The sequence below is a fragment of the Zingiber officinale genome, chromosome 10B (assembly GCF_018446385.1).
Source record: "Zingiber officinale cultivar Zhangliang chromosome 10B, Zo_v1.1, whole genome shotgun sequence".
NCBI lineage: Eukaryota > Viridiplantae > Streptophyta > Magnoliopsida > Zingiberales > Zingiberaceae > Zingiber > Zingiber officinale.
Genome location: NC_056005.1, coordinates 84,533,392 through 84,553,688, shown reverse-complemented (window position 1 = coordinate 84,553,688; position 20,297 = coordinate 84,533,392). Strand labels below are relative to the sequence as shown.

Sequence of the window (20,297 nt, the reverse complement as noted above, 5' to 3'; positions counted from 1 at the left end):
TGCTTGTTTGTTACGTGAGATGTTCTACAATGTTAACTAAAGTATATATATATATATATATATATATATATATATATATATATATATATATGGACACACACACAGATATATATACATACACATAGATATATATACATATATATATGTGAACGCCCACGCATGCGCGCGCACACACACATATTGGAGTCTGACCATAGATGCCTTTGTTTATGCCTCATAATTTGTATACATTATGCAATTGGTCTATCAGGTGGCATTATATACACCTCTTAAAACCTTGATTTCATCCTTTCAAATATAATACATTTGATACTATTGATGCCATAATAATCAAAATAGTAGATATTTTTAGCTAGATAACTAATAAATAGATTGATATTTATCTATCCACTAAAAGTTTAGGCCACAATCTTTACATGTAGTTTAATGTGCTCTAAATGATTTCTTGTCTTGGTTCATGTAAGATTAAACAAACTTAGGTTATGTTTTGAGAAGCTCAAATCCGTGTCCATTTGTGCAATGTTATTGCATAGGCCTTGAGTTAACCTTTCTTCTGGTTGGGGATTGCGACATGGTTTAGTTTTATGGATATTAACCTAAATCTTTCTGTGCAAATCTGTGGATGATTGAAAAGTGCAAATGCATAAGTTGAGCCCTCTACCGGCTTACCTTGTATATGGTTTTTGTTAATGGAGGCTTTAGTCAACACTGCTACTTTCCATTTTCTCTCAAAAAGAAAAGGGCACTATATCCCTTGGCTAATTTTAAACAATGTGTTAAATTTCTCCATTTTGTTGTTTATTATTCACATAATTATTGATTTCTATGATTTTGGTTTTTACATTTTTCATATTATATGCTATTGTAAGATAAAGTGACAACTAGTGAAAGTCGTAGCCCTAGATTGTCCAAATTGTCTTAGTTAGACATCGCTAATTTGGAGTGATTCTATAATGTTTATCCTTGTTTTTTTTTCATTGATGCCAGTTTTTTGATTATAGTAGCATCTAGTTATTGCAATTTTGAAGTAAAAAAATGTAATTTGTTTGAGATTTTGTTGTAAACTCTTTGTTAGATTATTGAACTATTCTTGTTTAGGTTGGCACAAACACATGGGAAAAAGGGGCACATATGGAAAACCACATTGTTTCCCTCTTACCATTTATACCAAGACTTCTTTCACAGATTACTGCCAATGGGAAGGCTAGGCTTCTTGAGGTTTGTTTCCTCTTAACAAGGTTGATAATGAAATATTTATAGGTTTCAAAAAAGAATTTGTGCACCTTTATATTTTTTTCATTTCTATATAAAAGGCAGTTCAGGGTTGAAAATCTTAGGGATTTTATTTTTTATTTAATTTATTTTCTTATTTTTTTCGTACCAATAATGTTTTTGGCATTACATTTCCTTGTTTAGCTAATCAACTCTGCAAAGGAACACTAGATGAAGCTTCTACTTACAAAGCTGAATATGGTTGCAGGCCTTTACTTGTTCTTTCAAGGAATGCAGGGTCGATTCTAGGCTATTTACAGCATATTTGTCTGTAGTTGAAGAATTATTTCTTGTTGTAAGCTCTAGTCTCATTTTTTTTTTTAAATTTGCAAAGATCATTTATTTGCCTTTAGTTAATAAAATCGTTGAAATTTAGTGTGAAAATGGCAAACCAATGATGGTGGCAGCTCTATAATACAGGCCTAAGGATTTTTTTTTTGTCATTTTTTCTAATAATAAAAAAATAAGAGTAAGTCCCCATCATCAAGCTTTGATTGTCCCAAGTATTTGGGATCAACTACACTAACTTTATCCCTCTTTTATGCAAGAAATATGCTCTAGTAGTGAATAACCCTCGTGCCACATATACATGTGTGTTACAGTCGAGCCCTGTGAATAAGAAAGTCAAGATTTTTTTTTAAAGGTTTAGATAAATTTAATGTTGGCTATCTAGGCCTATTGCAACCCTCAACTGTTCTCATATTTGGGATCAATATGGATGGTTTTAAAATATACTGGATAAGTGAATTATCAAAATCTTATTTTCTAAAAATGCCAATTATTTAAATCCGTCTCAATTTTTTTTTAAATATCACATTTCTTAAATATAATGGTGATAACAATAATATGTTTTCAATTTAAGTGTCTTTACTATCCTTGTGCTCCATCAAAAATTACCACTGTTATTGAATCGGGGTTTTGAGAGTAGTATAATTTAAAGACAAAATATTTAGGGGATAAATTGAGAAGCAATGAAATTTAGGTGTAAAGTGGAATGGACTTTTCTTTTCTTTATGTACATCTTTTTCAATTTCATATAATTTCATATTTTTGATTCGCCTTTTGTCTCTTGTAAAACATAATCTTATTATTTATTTTGATTTTCTCCTGTGTTTTATTGCAAGACAATCAATACTGGCCTGCAGATGCATGCATCTAGTTATCAAGATCATCTAAGCCATGAGATTGCTTGGATGAGAGAGCTTCCCAGGATATTACTGCACCTATCTGATGAACATCCCTCTAACACGATGGTTTGTGCTTAGATTAATTGCACTTGAATTCTATTGGTGGCTTTTGCTAGTTCTTGACGTTATTTTTAAAGCATGGCTATATTACTATCATTGTGCACTGCTAAGCCTGAGAATTGATAAAAAGTTAGTTACTGCGAAAAGAGAAGACCAGCCCACTTAATGCAGTGGATATTTGGTGTGGAGCATGTGAGAAAAAGCAAAAAGAAGACCTAGGAGGATGAAAGGATACCTTTTTTTTAATATATGGAGAATATCACAAACATTACCACTTGAGTCTCTTATATAGGCTTTATTACCATAACAAAATGGACCAACTATAATATTTAGTAAATAATAGATCTGGAGGTCACGAGTTCAAGTCATGAAAACAACCTCTTGCAAAGTAGTCTGATGATGCGTATAATCGACCTTTCCCTAGACTCTGCATTGGTGGGAACTTTATGCATCAGGCTACCCTTTAGTAAATAATAGATCTGTTGGTTAATTTGAACAAATATTACTTCTCAACAACCATTAGTTTAAGGAATAGAATAAATGTTACATTTTTTTATTATTAGCTCTATATCTTGGTTAATTACTAGAGAGTGGTGACGTATTTATCTATAGTCACACACTTTGCCAATGACCTAAATAAGAAGAATCCACAGTAATTTGCTATGTAATGTATGCATGCAAGAACTGTCATGCCAACCACATGGCTATGGTATCGGTTTAAATATATCATGCCAGTTAGATATTGGTAATTGTCATCCCATTTTATGCTATATTTGTGGACATGCATAGCTAGGCTATTATTTATGGTTATAGACTTTGAGCATGTAAATTGAAGCAAGCATGAGATTGTACAATGCCTCATCTTGGTCTTTATTCTATCTAATGAAGTCCTTGATCACATGAATGTTGTTGACTCCCATCATTTTTATGATTGTTGTGACACTAAGACTTTCTTTTTTATGATTTGGAGCTAAAGCAGACATGCAGTAGCTGGTCTAAGCTAATGTGCCTTGGTAGTTACTATGAACCATTTATTAGTGCATTCCTTGCGCGTGTATAAATAAACTATGAAGCTGGAGTTATGCCTTTTAAATTCCTTAGGTTAGATGGTTAGTGCACTGGGCAATTATGCAGTGCACAAAGAGTTTGATCCTATTTTGAGTGTCATTGTATTCATTGCTCTTAGGTATATTCTCTGAAAAATCTTTTATCTATTCATTCAGCATTTTTTGCAATTGTTAGCTGAACCTTTTTGTTTGTTGAATTATCTCATTTAGAAGTTCTTACAGGTGGTTTTAAAAGTCCTACTTCGAATCGGACAATGTTCTGTGCCAAATTCACCTCTTGGTTTTGAGTATGATGCTCTGCAATTTCTCTTGCGAGAATTTTATGCTATAAGATGTAAGTGTCATTATCGTGATGGAAGTAAACTTTTTCTAGCATATTTTAATTAGTTATAACAGTTGTTGTTTCATTGTATCAACTGACTCCTGTTTGCATCCTCCAATAAAATTGAATATTTAATTGCATTTTGCAGCTCATTCAGGATCAATAAATTATGGCCCGTTTCTGAAGCTACCAAATGATTGCAAGGAACTTGCCCTTTGTTGCTTATTCTACTTTTCATGGCTGACTTCAGATTTTCTTGAATCATTAGCCTATTGCTGCTTATGTAAGCATTGATTGGACACCTGCTGTTTCAGCTTACTTATTATTAACTTTTTTTTTAAAAATTTAAATAAGTACTTTATCTGGGTCAAATTTAAACTTATTGGTGGCGGTAAATGTCCTCTCTTTATCAAAACCAATTTCAACTGGAAAGGACAAATTTTGGAAGAGAGTCACACTTGCAAATAGCAAGGTGAAACTATGGATTCATTTATTGGTGTTTTGGGTGGTAGAGCTATTTGTATCCCATTTGATATTAACAACAAAAGAAGTATGTTTGAGATGTCCCTCCAATGTTATGATTTATTCCAAAGTCATGTGGATATAATTTGCCATGCAAATCAAATAAATTCTTGTCCCTTAATTTTTTAGCCAATGTTCTTAATCTTTCTTTTTTTTCCTTATTAGTCCTTCAATGCTTTCTTTGTTCTCAAAGGACCTCTAGATTGTAATGTCTTCTTAATTTAATGTAATTTTTAGCACATGCTTCCCATGAGGGAAGAAATCACACATTGCAAAAACGTTATAAAACATTTTTTCCTTTGATATTTTCCCTCCATTTCTTTTGGCAGAAAAAGAGGGAGGGAAAGAAAAAATTGAAAAAATCTTTCACTAATTTTCCTTTATATTGCTTACTGATCTGGGCAGGAAGCTCAAATCTAACCTTAAAGAATTAATTTTTTTCTTTTCAGATTTTGTTTTTGATTTATCCTTTTCATGTTGTTACCAGATAGGTATTGAAATTTAAATTTCCTTCATCCTTCCCTTGATCCATTCAAGTAAATGATCAAATGGAAAACTGTGCTTCTTACTTCGATCCAAGGAAAAAAATAGTTTCTCACAGAAAAGTGAATTTTTTCCCTATCATCTTTCCCTTGCTGTTCTCTTCCCTTGTAGGAAACAAGGACCGGCCTTGATGGTCCCTAGATTTGTCTGATCCTGTTTCGTCAAACATTAGACACTACTGCCTATAAATTTTTAGATTAGTATTTTCTTTTTCTTATTGTAGTGTCACGCATCTAACTTTGATTAATTTTGAGAGCTCCAAACACGATACACTATTGGAGAAGTATTATTGCCAATCTTTGTATGTTGGATTATTTATCAAATGTATAAAACAAAGTCATTCTTTTGGGTACCTCTTAGCCATATCTTGGTCTCTTATATGTCAGAGAATAATGCGGGTAAAATGTGATCCTAAGCAGTGTGTGATTCAGCTCACAAGTTCAGCCTATTAAAGTTGCATAATGTTGGAAAAATCTTTTGAAAATTCTCTATTAGTTTGTTGGTAATAGTAGTTAAAAAGGAAAAGATATTGTTCCTATATTTTCTTGACTGACATACTAGCATTTTCTTTAGAACTTATTGGTATATTATGGTTGTCCAGTATACTACCACTTATATAGTTTTTTGTTATCTTGTTGCATGATTTTTCCTGCTTTTGTTTTATTAATGATCCTAATGATCCACCTTACCTCCTCCCCCTTTTTAAAGAATATGTATAGTGTTTTTTTTTTTACATTTTCTCTGTTATCCTATTTATTGTAATTGCAGGTAATGATATGGAACCACTCATACTGCTAAGAATTGTTGAGGTTCTGCAGACAGCATATATGTCTGGTCGTGTGCCTGTTTCTGAGTACATGAGTTTCTTGGTAACTTTAGTTGCACGCTTTAGAGTATCTCCTGGTAATCTCAGCAACATTCTAGCCACTACAACTATCATGGTGTTATTTGTTTTTCTAAATTCGTTCATTATTAATGGATCTTTTAGTTTGGCTTTCCTACATTGCTGCTTGGTTTACAAAACTGGAGTGAACTTCTGCATAGTTGTCCGTGTCATGAATTTTACTTCGTAACATTATTCAATTTAATATTCTTTCTTCATATGTACATTGTTAGCTGATAAACAACTAGCAATTAATGAATGATGTACTATACCTATTTAGCATATTCTATTTTGGCATGAAAAGATCATATAAATTGTCATAATTAAAATATATCATTAGAAGGGGAGCTTTGGCGCAATGGTAAAGTTGCTACTATGTGACCCAGAGGTGACGAGTTGGAGCTCGGAAACAACCTCCTATAAAGCTGTGTGCATTGGACTGTCATTTTTTATTATTAGAAAACAATGATTAGATCCAGGTTTTAAATCTCAAGAGTGTCAAAGCTTTAGCTTTTAGCCAGATCAATACAATTTTGGTACTATGTTGTGCCCATATAGTTTCTAAATTTATTTACTTCTAAATACGAATCAATACAAGTCATTTGCACTAAGAGTTAAGAGTGAGCCATGATTTTGAGGCTTATTTACTTCTAAGAATGAATTCATACTCCGGTTATTTATGTTAAGAGTTAAAGCAAGAAGTTTCAAATTGTTATCAGCATCCATGGTAAAACTAAAACGTTAAATATTTAATTAATCTTATTAGACTTAGTATAACTTATATAAGTTATAATTGATAATTAATTACTTATAATTAATTTTTTAATAGTTATGTACTTGTAATTATTAGCCATTTACTAATAATTTTTTTTTACTTATAATTATAACTATAAAAAGATAGTCTGGTGCATAAAACTTCCGTCAATATACGGTCCTAGTGAAAGATCCGACCACATTAAGTCTATTGTACGCAACCTTTATAAATAATTATAAATAAATAAAATAATATTTATAAAAATATATAAATAATACATTATAAGTAATTATATTTATAAAAATTACACTAATATGATATTAATTATTTAATACCAATAGTATCTATATATCAATTATATATGTATCAAGTAATTAACTATTTAATTAACTGTATTAATTAAATATATGTATCTATTAAATTTTTAATATCTATTAACTAGCAATTAATTAATAGCCAGCCTATCCCAAGGGCAAAATAAAAAAGAAAAGAAAAGTACACAACTTTCCTCTTCCCTATCAATCCCAGCTTCATTTGGACTACGTGATTTACAGCTCAATTGCAAATTGTGACTTTGGCAAAGTCATCTAATGAAACCCCTTTTGACAATCTTAGCTCACCCCTTCAGCGTTGATGCCCCTAGATTCCTCCTTTGTGTCGGCTGCACACCAACACCCTCATCTATCCTCTATTGCCCAGTGCTCCTCTTTTATAGTTCCTCCTCTTCCCCTCCTTGTGACAGACAAGATATTTTGGTTGTGCCGTGCCACCATGTTCCATGTTTAAGTCACACAGAACGGAATAAGAAATTCTAGCCATGTATTATTTCGTAATTTCAAAAGACAATGTGTTAAGCAAACTATAGTTTTTCAATTGTTATGATCTTATACTGAATTGAACTTAATATAAGAATTTGAAAAAAAAAATAGAAAAGTTTATTGTGATTGTCCTTTGTCTTGTACACTGTCCTCTATTCTACTTGTACAGATAAAGAGTACAAACTCCGTACCTCCTACCAAGTTAATCATGCTAAAACCCAGGTTAACTATTCAGAGGAAGCTTTTCTGAGGTTCTAACTTTGTAGGATGATATTTTATTTCTTTAAGCAGTTGCATAATTGTGTAAATAGTTCAGCTTTTGCATTATGCATGTTGGTAATTTATTTTATACTCTAGCTTTATGCAATGGAGAAAGTACATATTCAAAATTTGTTTATACTCTCTTTTATGCTATGGAGAAAGTACATTTTGGAATTTTATTTTGTTTTGCATTTAGTGTTAATTCACCAAGGAGTAAATATTGCCTGGATGAGCGCAACCTGTATGTCAATAACTAAAAGCTGCTGATGTTGGAACACTATATAACAAAATATAGATTTCATCTGGTAACAATCTATGCAACAAACTTCACAACAATATGTCGATTAGGGATGTGATAAGGATGAGAGTAAAAATAATTAATCGATCAACAGATTGTATCGACGAAGCTATCAATAATGTATCTGATTTATTAGTATGAATGTAACAAGAAAACTACCAATAAATGGGCAACCCAACTTAAACTGCATTATAGCATTCAGTAGAATGTAATTATGATAGTAATTTTGGTTTTTCACCATAACCCTATGCAGCCCAATCTACCCATATATCAATTGCATTAGAAAATTTGTGGTCCTTAATACCTCCCTTAAATTTGCTCAAATATGTTATAATGTTATAGCTAGTCAGTTAAAGGTTAAGCAACTATGCTACTAGATCATTGTAACTAACAAATGAAAAAACAATCTTAAATGGCATTTATATTTTCTCAGTCGAAAGTAACACATATCTCTATGTATTTTGACATCTTATGAAAGGTTGAATTAGAGGTGATGTATATCTGATTGCCAAAATATATTTATTAGTTCAATAAGAGCATTATCCAACTTAGAGAAAATTATTTGTGCAAAATAAGCTTACATTTGGTAATATTCATGTCTTAGCATTTGACTCTGCACTTTATTTATCCGCTACAGTCTGCTTTTGCTTTTTCAAAAATATCATATTCTCTCCTAGAATAATGCAACAATTTAATGTGGACATATATTTGTGGGAGAAATGTGCATCAATATATACCAATAGTCATGATATCATAGAAATTCTTCTCGGGTATTCTCGAGGTACCATATATTCCTTGATTTGCCTCTCCATTGTCTTGGCATGGAGACTAGAGAAATTAGATGGCAATAAATTAGATTTTAGTCGTAACTCTACTGTACTCCTCTTGATTAGACTCCACTTGTCCTTGTATTTATCTGACATTTAGATCTATGAGAGAATCAATGGATTTAGTACTTAACACACCAGCTTCTTCAACACATCAAACACAAATTTCACTTAAATGTTTCCTTCTGAACAAGCAACTTGTATGGCTTGAAATACTCAAGACCACATAAGTCTTTGGTTTAAAAGTGCCAATGGGGATAAGTTTCATCCTTCTAATTCCTGCAGTATCATTAGCGTTGATGTTATATTAATGCCATCTATATAACCATCGAGAAGAATATAATTTTTGTCCCTCGGGGCTGTGCGGTGGCTGAGGCCTGGGGAGTTGCTACATGAGATATTGGGGTTGAAACTCGGTGCATTCGAGCATACCTTGACCACTTGCACTAATGGCTAGTAGCTACTCGTGATTTACCTCCTCCGTGTTGTCCTAGGAGCGGGTTGATAGGGGCACTGGGGGCAAGCGAATCACTTTTTGCCACATGAGAAGGATATAATTTTCACTAGATACCTAGATTACCCAAAAAAAAAAAAAGAAAAAAAAGTGAAGGATATAATTTTCAAACTGGATAAGGTGAAAAGCTGAATGATTTGATGCACTTTTGAAAAAAATTTAATTTATCAAACCTTATTTAGGAGTTTGTTTTAGCTCATATAAGGACCTTTTCAATTTATATGCAAAACCACTCTCCCTTTGAGCAAAAACCCTAGGGGTGTGTTTGGTTGGGGGTTATCCTTGATAACATTGATTCTCCATTCAAGGTTATCAACGAAAATCCTGTTTGGTTTAGGTAATTGATGATTTCCGAGTAATGTTTCATGCCTGACACGTTAGCAAAAGGAGCATGCAACATGGAATTGGAAAACCTCGGAAAATTGAGGTTTTTCTTGATTCCGAGGTTAACAATTTTTTTTTTTTACCAAAAATACTCTCTAATAAGAGAAAAACGTAAAAAAATGTAAAGAAAAAAAAAGAAAAACATAAAAAAATATAAAAAAAATATAAAAAAACTTAAAAAACAAACAATTTAAAAAACATAAAAAAAGAAAAAAATACAGAAACATGTAAAAAAATGTAAATAAAATAAAAAAGAAAAGTAAAAAAAATAAAAAAGGAAAAAAGTAAAAAAAAAGAGAAAACGTAAAAAAATGTAAAAAAGGGAAAAAAATAAAAAGAAAAGTAAAAAAAAAAAACGTGAAAAAGAAAAAGTAAAAAAAACATAAATATGGTTGGTTTTGTGAGGGTAATATAATAAACTATTAAACTAGGTTATTCATTAAAACCTTCAAATAAACAAGTTTTTGTTACATTACCTAGGTTGAATCAAACAACATTTGGTTTTGTTTTATTTCCCATAACCTTGGTTATGTGATTACCTAATAATCACATAACCAAAGTTATATATGATAACTTGAATCAAATGCACCCTAGGGGATTGATGTAGGTATACCTTCTTAGCAAGATTACCATAAATAAAAGAAGATTGATGTAGGTATACCTTATTAGTAAGACCACCCTGAATAAAAGCATATTCTTGATGATATATTATTGTATGTTGGAATATAGCCGCTAAGTGCAAGGAAGAGACACCGTAGCAATCACAGGTGATAGGAGGAAAATACGTCAGTATAGTCAACATCACATTTTTAAGGGTACCCTTTTATCATCAAGTTAACTTTTAGCCTATCTATGGAGCCATGGGAGGATGCTGTGCCAGGAATTCAAATGTGTATCCACCCGTAGGTTTGCATAGCAAACACTCAAGGCTGTGGCAAAGGAATGAGATTGAGGATTTTGAGCACTAGCTGCATTATCAGCTGTGAGTATAATGAGGAATTTGTTCTGCTTGCCGCTAGATGTGGGGTTTGAAAGAAGTAACCAAAGGGGAAAACTTGTGAGGGAGTCATTGTGGGTTCACAAAACACTAACTAGTGTATTACTAATTCCCATTAGTGCACGATCCCACATGAATGTACAACACTGACTATAACATAACTAATAACTTTTGAGTATGCATCGCAAGAGGCTCCTTCTTCAATTTTCCCTAATTTAGAAGGTTGGGGGCCTATTACTCTTCTTGAATTCATATTTCTTGTCTTTTCTGTTGATATGAGAACCATCTTGAACCCTTTAAGTCTCATTTGGTAATAAGAACAATTTGTTTGTGAAATATAATTACCATCTTTAAATGCTTTATCTTATGTAGATAATGCAATTCGATCCTAATGGACCATGATAAAATTATAGTCTATGCTCATTTGTTTGCCAGAAAAATTTGATGTGAACAGAATAAACTTGTTAGGTTCGTACCTCCAATGCAGTTTTCAGCTGGAAGGGAAGTATAAACTATTAATTAACCTTTAAACTTCTAATGCTTCTGTAATTCAATCCCATTCAGGTTCATTTAAGGATGAAATGTAGTCAATCGAGTTGACCTTATTATCAATGTAATAGTGTAACAGCAATAACAGGCCATATATCCAAACAATAAAGCAATGTAAAATAGTAATATCAGAAACTTGTCTTTTTTCCTTATTATTTGTCATGATTGTTGACCTGCCTTGCTAGGCGTCGTGATAAAAAATTTCATTTCATTATTTGACTGATACATGGAACTAGGCGGAAAACGGAACACTACTTGGTATCATGTTTCCGTTCATGGGGAGGGGAAACAAGAGACAAGGAAGATACGGAAGATAGAGGAGATGATATACCTTGAAGATAGGTGTAGAAGAATGCTAGGTGAGTTTGCCAAGGAATTGGGCCACAAATCAAGGGGAAACCCGAGGAGAAGAAAGCAGCTAAGATGGTCTCGATTCGGTGGTTGCTTGTTTTAACAGAAGGCTACAAATTCCCATCCAGTTTGTATTCCTGACCAGTAGATATCAGTAACATTCAACATGGTCTAGCATTATGGGCATTGTTAGAGGTGGAGGAAAAGATTGCACTCAACTTTATTGAATACTTGGGGGCTTGTACAAAGTAGCATTAGGAACAATCTAATTGAAAGCATAGCAATTATTGGTATAATACATAGTTATCTTAGCCTATCACTTCTGTCAAATTGAAACATGGATATAAACTAATGTTCTACTTGTTAGATAATTTGTGAAATGAGAAACCAAATTATCACTTGTTCTATTGATTATTATGGCTTGTCTTTGTCTCATATAGCAGTTGGATATTTGTGACATTCTATATACTTTTTTAATTTTATCTCTCAACTTGCAAATATTATGAGTACAGTATATTGTTTCTCCAATGATGATTGAAATGTCTCGGAACAATAAGTAGTCATTTAAATTTTGTTTCAAATATTTGCTGATTGCTACATATTGCATTTCATTTCAGAAAGGTTTCTTGCCAAAATTTTTGAGGAAGATTCAAATCGGAAAACCTTCAAGTCCATCACAGATGCAGTATTTGAATGCCTTGATCAGATCGGTGACAGTTGCATTGTCCTGAAGTTGCTTTTCAAGAACATGTTAAATGAGATGGTGTGTTGGCTTTCTTCATAAGCTTATTCTTTGCATATCTAGTTCTCCACTCCCCTATGCATTTACCTCACGGTTGAAGACTTTTGTCATATAGAAAAAACATTCTATTTCCTGTAAAAATTATGCCCTTACTATGTGATGTTTGCTTGACCTCTGCAGTTACTAAATCCTCCTATGGACAATTTCCGTGGTATGCTCAGAATGATCATTGCACTTGATGCCAGGCTAACTAAACTTTCAGATGAGGATATCGGCGACTTAAGCAAAATCCTTTGTCGATATATGGTTGATACAGCATCAGTACGTGCTTGCTTAGTGCTTGTAGATTTTCTTGTTATTTATAGTGTGTACATACATACGCACACTTAGAAATATTTTCAGCTTAGTTTGAGAGATGGAAAATTATGGTTTGATACTTGGAATGTCAAAATAATCATAATAAATTTCAGTGTTTTCAGTTCTCTGCAGTGTAAATCAACTATAGTCGTTCTAAGGAAACAACGCATGTGATGACTACTTCTATGGTCATAAAAAACCTCACCAATAAACATTTAATGGCCAAACCAAAAGGACTAAACCACTAATATACATCGTTATACATGAGAATATTAAAACTCAGTTATTATTGGATTGGACCAATCCATTGCATCTTTCATGGCTTTCAAGATTAATTCGTGCATGGCCAATGTGGTCGAATAAGTTGCTAACATTGAACCACTTGACACTTGGTGCTGAATATAAAATGTTTGCTTATGAATTTCTTGTAGAGAATGCTGAAGAAAACGTTCAAATTGAGATCTGTTATATAATATAAAATTAATTTTTAATTGTTTTTCTCATTAACATGTGATATTTATCTGATTCAATTTGTCATGTACACTGGGAGTTTGGAACTACTAACCAAAAATGATAGCCTCTTATGTGGAGTTGTGGTCTGTCCTATAATTTATGAATAATTCCCTCAATGTTTGTACTAAGGACAACACCCTATCTATCCTATTGGGTGCTTCATGTGTGTCAAATATGACATTTTTCTTTATCTACAGCACAATGTCCACATTGTGCTACACTAGCTACTGCTACCTTCCCTCCATGTTTCTATACACTTGGTCTAAATGATCATTATCTGGTATTTGTGTCATGAGGCTAGGAGACTACCTGCCAAAATGAGTAAGAATTTAGATGGATTGCTTCAGACTTTTAATTGATGGAGTATTTTTTATTTAACCCCAACCTGAATAGAGCAGCTTGCCTGAACCTTTGTGAATTCAATGCCACCAGCATCAGTTAGCTTAACTTATTGGGATTAGGATGCTTCTGTTTTTTTTGTGTCTTTAGATCTGAGTTCTTTTTGGAATTATCCAAACTAGCATCCTTCTGTCAGAGCACATGATTTAATCTTTCTTGCAATTCAGTGAAACCAATTCTCTATTCAGTTCTCAGTGTTCCTGTATTCTATTTTTTGGGTATCCATGTCTACTTCACCTGTCTAATCGGGTATGGATCAGTTTTAAGTGTATACTTGGTATAGATCAGTTTTTTGGGCATGGATCAGTTTTATGTGTATACTTGGTACAGGTCATATGTAGATATGTATATTTGCATATTTACAAGATTTATCATGTAGGTTTGACTTAAATTTGATGGACTATAAGATTTTACTGGGCATTTCATTGTTAGAGATTGATATACATACTTTTTAATACATATTCTGTTTTGATGACAGATTTAATTATTTTTAGTGGTTCAATTTGTTATTATTTTTGACATTGGAGGTATTAAATTAAAATATGTTAAATTCTGTTAAGTTCAGTTGTGGTTGGGTACTCATTTGCTCATGGGTAGTGATGAGATGGGTACAGGTAGACTCCTAAGTACCCATCACAGGTATGAGACACGTTTAGATTTGGATTTGCTAAGCAGATATGGGTAGTTGAAAATTTTGTGGGTACCCTAAAATCCACTCTGCTATTCTGATAAATAACCAAATATAATCATACTCTTTCATACTTTTATGTTTGTTGAAGTTATATGCTTTTTGGAAAGTGGTATTTTTTAAGGCTTGATTATGAAACTCTTGCATTCGAATAACATGCTGAAGTTCTTGTTTCAACAAGTTTTTAACTGCACATTAGATTTCTAAAATTTTTCTGTTTTGGGTACTTAATTCTCTTGCTTTGACACAGTCTATGTCTGAAGATCCTGATGTGGCTTGTCGGTTCAGTGGGATCCCTACATTTGATTTTTTTCTGAAGCCCTGCATTGTTCTGTTGATTGCAAGCGGCAACGTCTTACCTTCTGTGTTGAAGTTACTCAATCAGTTCATTTCAGAAGATTGTATATTGCTTCCTTCTGAATCTGATGATAAATATGGAATGGATATCTCGAGTAGAATAAATGCAGTGTCACGCATCCTCAGCTTTATGTTTAGTCATAAGAGACTTCACATAAATCTTTCAAGAAATAAAGCACACATTGATCATACTCTTCTGATCATGCATAACTTATTGGTAACTTAAGATTCTACTAGCTACCTTAAGTAATTGGTCATTCATCAATGAACTTGATTGTTAGTTGTGTTATTGCAATATTTTGTGTTTTAAGAACATTCACAAGTTTGTTTGGCTAATTTCAAAACCACATTTACATGGACAAGTCAAATTAATGTAAAAAAAATATCACAACTTTTCTCAATTCGCATTTGCTAGTTTTAGTTACTTCACATGGGATATGCTACCATGACCTTTGTTACTTTGGATTGCTACTCTCTCTTGGTTACATGTTGATACGGCATGACATGTGTATGGGTATGGAAAACAAGCACAATGAGGCAAACTCATATATTTTCTCAAGTGAGAATATGAGTCTCAAGTGAGAATAGGAGGTAAAGAAAATCCGAAGAAGAAACACGAGGAAGTAACATGGAAGAAATGGAGGAGCTTATCTTTGTTGCCATAACTTGAAGGAAGAAGGCAATGATATCTCTTGCTTGTGCAGGATGGGATAGTATGGGTTGCTCGACGTCATCTGGTGAGGATGTTGAAGGTCACAATGATTAGAAGGGGAGAGATTGCGAGGGGAGTTGGAATCACAATTGAGAGTGGGGAAGGTTGCAATGGCAGAACTATATTGGTTCATATAATATCAATGAATCCTGGACACCTTTCCCCTCTCTGTACCGGACCAGTTTAGTGCTGGTTCAGGTTTGGTTCAGCCACTACACACCTGGTTGCTGGGTCAGTTTAGTGCTTGTCTTTCAAATTGAATCTGATTTGAGTTCCAACCAATTCAAGCCTGATCATATTTGTTAGGAGTTCATAAATTCTCTTGTTGGATCCAAATCAAGTCTAATTGGTCCTAAATAAAACCCTAATAACTCAAATTCAGTACTAGTTGATTGAATAACAAAATTTGAACCCAACATATTATTGTTGATTATTAATCAAGATTTATACTTTCTTTTTTGCCGAGTTCCTGTGATCCCATTTCAAAGAAATCATGTGTCTGACATCTGAATCCATACCCGTGAGATTCCTGTGTTTGAGTAACATAGATCAAGACAATGATAGTGCACTCTTTGAATATATAATGAAATTTTTATCAATGTACAACCAATATTTTGGCTGATTTATCTATCTGTATTTGCAGGATTCAAATAAGCATAACATTTCATATGAAGAAAGAGGCAGATTACAGAGTGGTCTTGATAAAATGAAGGGTAGCATATGTGATTTGTGGATAAAAAATTCATAATCCAATTAATCTTCAAAGAGTCTACAAGGGTGTCAGTGTGAGTATTTACCTTGAAAAAAAAAAGAAAAAAAATGCATAGATAAGCAATTTTGTAATTCTAAATTTTCTAGTTAAATCTATTTTTCTCATGTTTCCTGTTCAAACTCTTGTGTAATTTTATGCTTTTGGTGTTTGATGTATGAGCTATATTATTTGAGTCAAGTATGTTGGTTTCTAGGAAGAAATTGATTGAATATTTAGAAGATTTATCAATATTTTAAGTCACATTAATGTCTTATTAATTTTTTTAATGCTATACTAATATTGATCAATCATTAATATTTATGCTCTATTAATGTTAATTGTAAGACATTAATATTGATTACAAGTTGTATTAATATGAAGTATTATTTATGTGAATATTTATTTTATTGACATATTTTATGTGTATTAATATTAAGTATTATATGCCCCTGTGTTTTATTTCTTGTTATTGCATTATTTTTTTCGTGCATCTAGACGATTAACATTTGCATTTTGTTGTGAGATTGGAAAAAATTGTGCAATTCGCAAATTAATGTATTCATTCATCTACTCCTATTCGTCCATAACTTGTTAGAGAATGATTAGATATTGCATGCTTGGATTGCCCCTCAGAGGAGTATTATATTTTTGACAATTAAATATGAGTAGATGTTGTTTTTGCCAATTTCAGTTAAAGAGCATTTAGTTAGTGTTTGCATGATCTGAGTAGCTCTTACAAAGGCCACAAATACTGCTGATTTGGAATCTTCATTGTGAATACTCTTGTATGACGATGCTAACCAAGGATATCCAAGCTATATGTGAAACTTGGGCGGTGCCTTTCACAACCAAATATATTACACAACCAATCAAAGCAAATTTTAAAAGGAATTTTCAGATGTGGGATGATCAACCCACTGTATAGTGCATATGCGAGATGTGAGGGCAATATGTAGTGGATATAATGTTCATAGATAAAAATGATTAACATATGTCAATAAGAATACTAATCAACCCATCTATTTCATAATTCCATAAAAAATAGTAATCATAAATCGTACAACACAAGAAAACTAAATAGAATAAGTTGTATCTATTAGTCTCATGCATATAACTATTACCTAAGTGTTCATCACTAGCAAAGCGAATGGTTAACAATTACCAGTTAGTTACATGCTACCAGATTAAAGCATGGTTTAGTGTTTCACAATCACATTAATTATCAATTTTAGTGAAAAAAATCATCACAAAAGTCCGTAGTTTTAGATAATTAAATGAATGAAACAATTTTTTTCCTTCCAAATTTGACTTTATTGATAGTCTGCTTAGCATGCATGTGTCTACTCAGTTTGCTTAAGTGCTTGGATATCCTAAAGGATTATATATCACAGATGTAATATCGTCCCTTGTCTACAATGCCTAGACAGAGTCTTGGACTGCTTTCTTAGAACTCTAATTCAAAATCAATACCCAGTCTATAGAAGGTCATATAAAGGTCAAGAGGATAAGGTAAAGGTTGAAAGAGTTCAGTCAATAGTGCTAGTTGGAATTCTTGTTGTAGTTTCAATAGGTTTTCAAAACACATAAGATTGGGATTCATAATTTATTTTATATTTAGAAGACACATTGAAGATTTTGAGATTTTTGTAGCTATTGGAGAATATTTCCTCAGTTGTTTCATTGCTCATGCAGTGTTCTTTGTATAATAGAGAAGAAAGATTTATAAATTAGAAGTATGTCGAAAGATTGCAATTTTCCAAGTCCACTCATAATCAGAAATAAAGAAAGAAAACACAGGACTAGAACATAGATTTTTGGGGGGAGAAGTGTCATCCCTCACCTTGCATCCACATTCTTATCACAGAAACAAGAAGATAGGTTTCCTATTGCACATTAGTAGCAAAACTCTTCTTTATTCTCCTCTACAACCCTCACTATGCTCTCAAACACAGATACCTTACATGGAATTCTCAGTACACCTTCCTGCTCAAACCCAAACTCATCCTCTGCTTCCCTCAGCAGAATCTCAAACGCCCTGTGGCTCAAATATTCAGTTGGGATCACAAACCTCTGCATCTCCTCTCCCACACACACAGCAATGCACCCTCTCATTATGTTGCTGTTGCCGCTGCTGGAGAAGGAGAGGTTCCTCTTCAGGAATTTGATGCTTTTCTGTCTGCTACTGCAGCTGCTGCCAGTGGGAGAAACTGTCAGCTTCTTCCATTTCTTCAGCATCTGTTGGAGCCTCACCACCTCTGTGATCTTGTTGGGCCTCTTCGAATCCATGCTTCTCGTGGTGGCTCAGACTAATGCTGATGGAGGTAAGGACTATGATTGTGCCATGATGCTTCAGTTGTATGAGAATTTATAGGAGCTGGGAGACACAATTCAACTACCTTTTTGCGTTTCTTTTATTAACAAATGCAATATTTTATTGGCATTATTGCTCATAATTGCAGAAAATCTACCTTCACACAACCACTAGATCTACTCTGAATTGTTCTTACAAAACTGAACTGGTTCAGATTTACATCAAAGAAAATAAAACTAGTTCTAATGATCTATTCATCATTGCCACAATCATATGGATTGGTTAAAGGATTCCCATGTGGGTCTATGGAATTGATTCCCCTCTAGGAGCAAATATGCACGCAATCTTCTCCAGATGCAGTTTTTGGTACTTGCTATTGTTTTCTTATGTCCTTACCATCCTAAGCATCTACGATCTTAGTGTTTTAAATTTGATTTAATATAATTGCTCCTCGCTTCATAATGCAGTAGGGATATTTGTTTGTCTGTTTTATATTTGTTTTTAATGCATTTATATTAGTCCATTAATCTAATCATTTGGCAGGTGAACATGGTTAGTAATAGTGCATTATATATATTTCTACTCCATCAGCCGCCATATAATCATTTAAGATATAAACATGATGATTGATCATAATATATTTTCTATATGAAAGTCATTTTTATACCAAATTCTACTGTATATCACAGTTATATTATTTTCACTAACTAATAAATTGAAGAGTATACTGAATTGCTTTTGGAAAAATCTTGATTGATCTTGGTGCATTTTAGATGACAGTTTCAAGAGATTCAGGTATATTTACTGACATTGAAATATGGCCATTTTATGAGTTTTGTCACATAAAGAATCTGAAAGAAATAAAAGGTCTGTGCCTATTTTACCTGCATTTTGTGTTTGTTGAAGCAATTTATTTTTTATCTTCAATGCAATTGTAGTGTTGCTGACAATCCGAGCACTGTCATGTCAGCTATCAGCTCATGCAGTAGTTATTTTAGTTGGAGACAGTTATTATCTTTGCATCCTTAATGTTAATTGAGAATATATGTGTTCAGATAATTGTTTGAGTTGTGGGTATTCCATCAGCCATTCGGGTTTAGATTCTATTGTCCCGACGGCAATAATATTTGTAGCATCAGCATCCTCCTCATCCTTCTTGCTCCCACCAGCTTCCATTGCGAAGGGGTTAGTAAATTCTTCAAAAGAGTAACCTGATTCAAAGGGCTGTGAAGCTAGATATTGTAAATATTCAATGTAATTATCATTATCGGACTCAGATTCAGGTATAGTTATTGTTGAAAAAGCCATGCATAAATATTTCATAGAAGAATCCTGGGATGTGCTTGGTAAGGATTTCAACTGCTGCTGTAATTCAGCACGGTATGCCCTGGAATTTCAGAGTATTCGATAAGTGTCTTCAAAGCTTTCCCCGTAAGCATACCATTTTGGATCATCTAATGTTTCTTCATTCATGAGTACCTTTCGAGCTTGGCAGCCTTCCTCCTCTATTTGTTGTATTGTAGCTTTTGATTTTGGTGGTTGGTACTCAATATATTCTCGGTTATCAACATAACTAGGATAAGGTGCCACATAATATTCATATGGTGCTGCATTTTCTTCACAATCATCACAAATAGGACACCCTTCACATAGTGGGTCTGTTCTTTCAATAGTACATGGGTATTGTTGACTTGTGGAGCCAAAATCCTTTTCTTGTCGTTTTGTTTTGTCAAGGTCATGGACTTGAATGATTAGAGGGGTCTTTGTAGGTGCAGCGGAGGCCGGTAAGAGGGGTGAATTGCCTATACGAATTAAAACTATCCTCTTCAGATCTTTCAACTCGAAAGCGCAATAGCAA

General features: G+C 33.1%; 2 protein-coding genes across 5 annotated transcripts in view; one reads left to right on the top strand and one right to left on the bottom strand.

The window, feature by feature from the left end:
• Positions 1-16,253, top strand: part of LOC122028878 (testis-expressed protein 10-like) — a 34,910-nt gene extending 18,657 nt beyond the window's left edge. For all 4 annotated transcript variants that reach the window (XM_042587824.1, XM_042587823.1, XM_042587822.1 and 1 more), the window contains exons 11-20: positions 1,099-1,218; positions 1,481-1,567; positions 2,397-2,525; positions 3,809-3,920; positions 4,057-4,191; positions 5,742-5,876; positions 12,227-12,372; positions 12,532-12,672; positions 14,559-14,882; positions 16,021-16,253. In XM_042587824.1, coding sequence (XP_042443758.1) covers positions 1,099-1,218; positions 1,481-1,567; positions 2,397-2,525; positions 3,809-3,920; positions 4,057-4,191; positions 5,742-5,876; positions 12,227-12,372; positions 12,532-12,672; positions 14,559-14,882; positions 16,021-16,125 — 1,434 coding nt within the window. In that variant the 3' untranslated portion in view covers positions 16,126-16,253. The remainder of the gene's footprint in view (positions 1-1,098; positions 1,219-1,480; positions 1,568-2,396; positions 2,526-3,808; positions 3,921-4,056; positions 4,192-5,741; positions 5,877-12,226; positions 12,373-12,531; positions 12,673-14,558; positions 14,883-16,020) is intronic.
• A 1,324-nt stretch (positions 16,254-17,577) lies between these two features.
• On the bottom strand, positions 17,578-19,713 carry LOC122028880 (auxin-induced protein 6B-like). Its single transcript, XM_042587826.1, has one exon. The coding sequence runs from the start codon at positions 18,412-18,414 to the stop codon at positions 18,022-18,024; it is 393 nt and encodes a 130-aa protein (XP_042443760.1). The 5' UTR covers positions 18,415-19,713; the 3' UTR covers positions 17,578-18,021.
• Between the last annotated feature and the right edge of the window lie 584 nt (positions 19,714-20,297).

Excerpts from the sequence above, each read along its gene's own strand:
- LOC122028880 (XM_042587826.1), bottom strand. The coding sequence starts at position 18,414 with ATGGATTCGAAGAGGCCCAACAAGATCACAGAGGTGGTGAGGCTCCAA.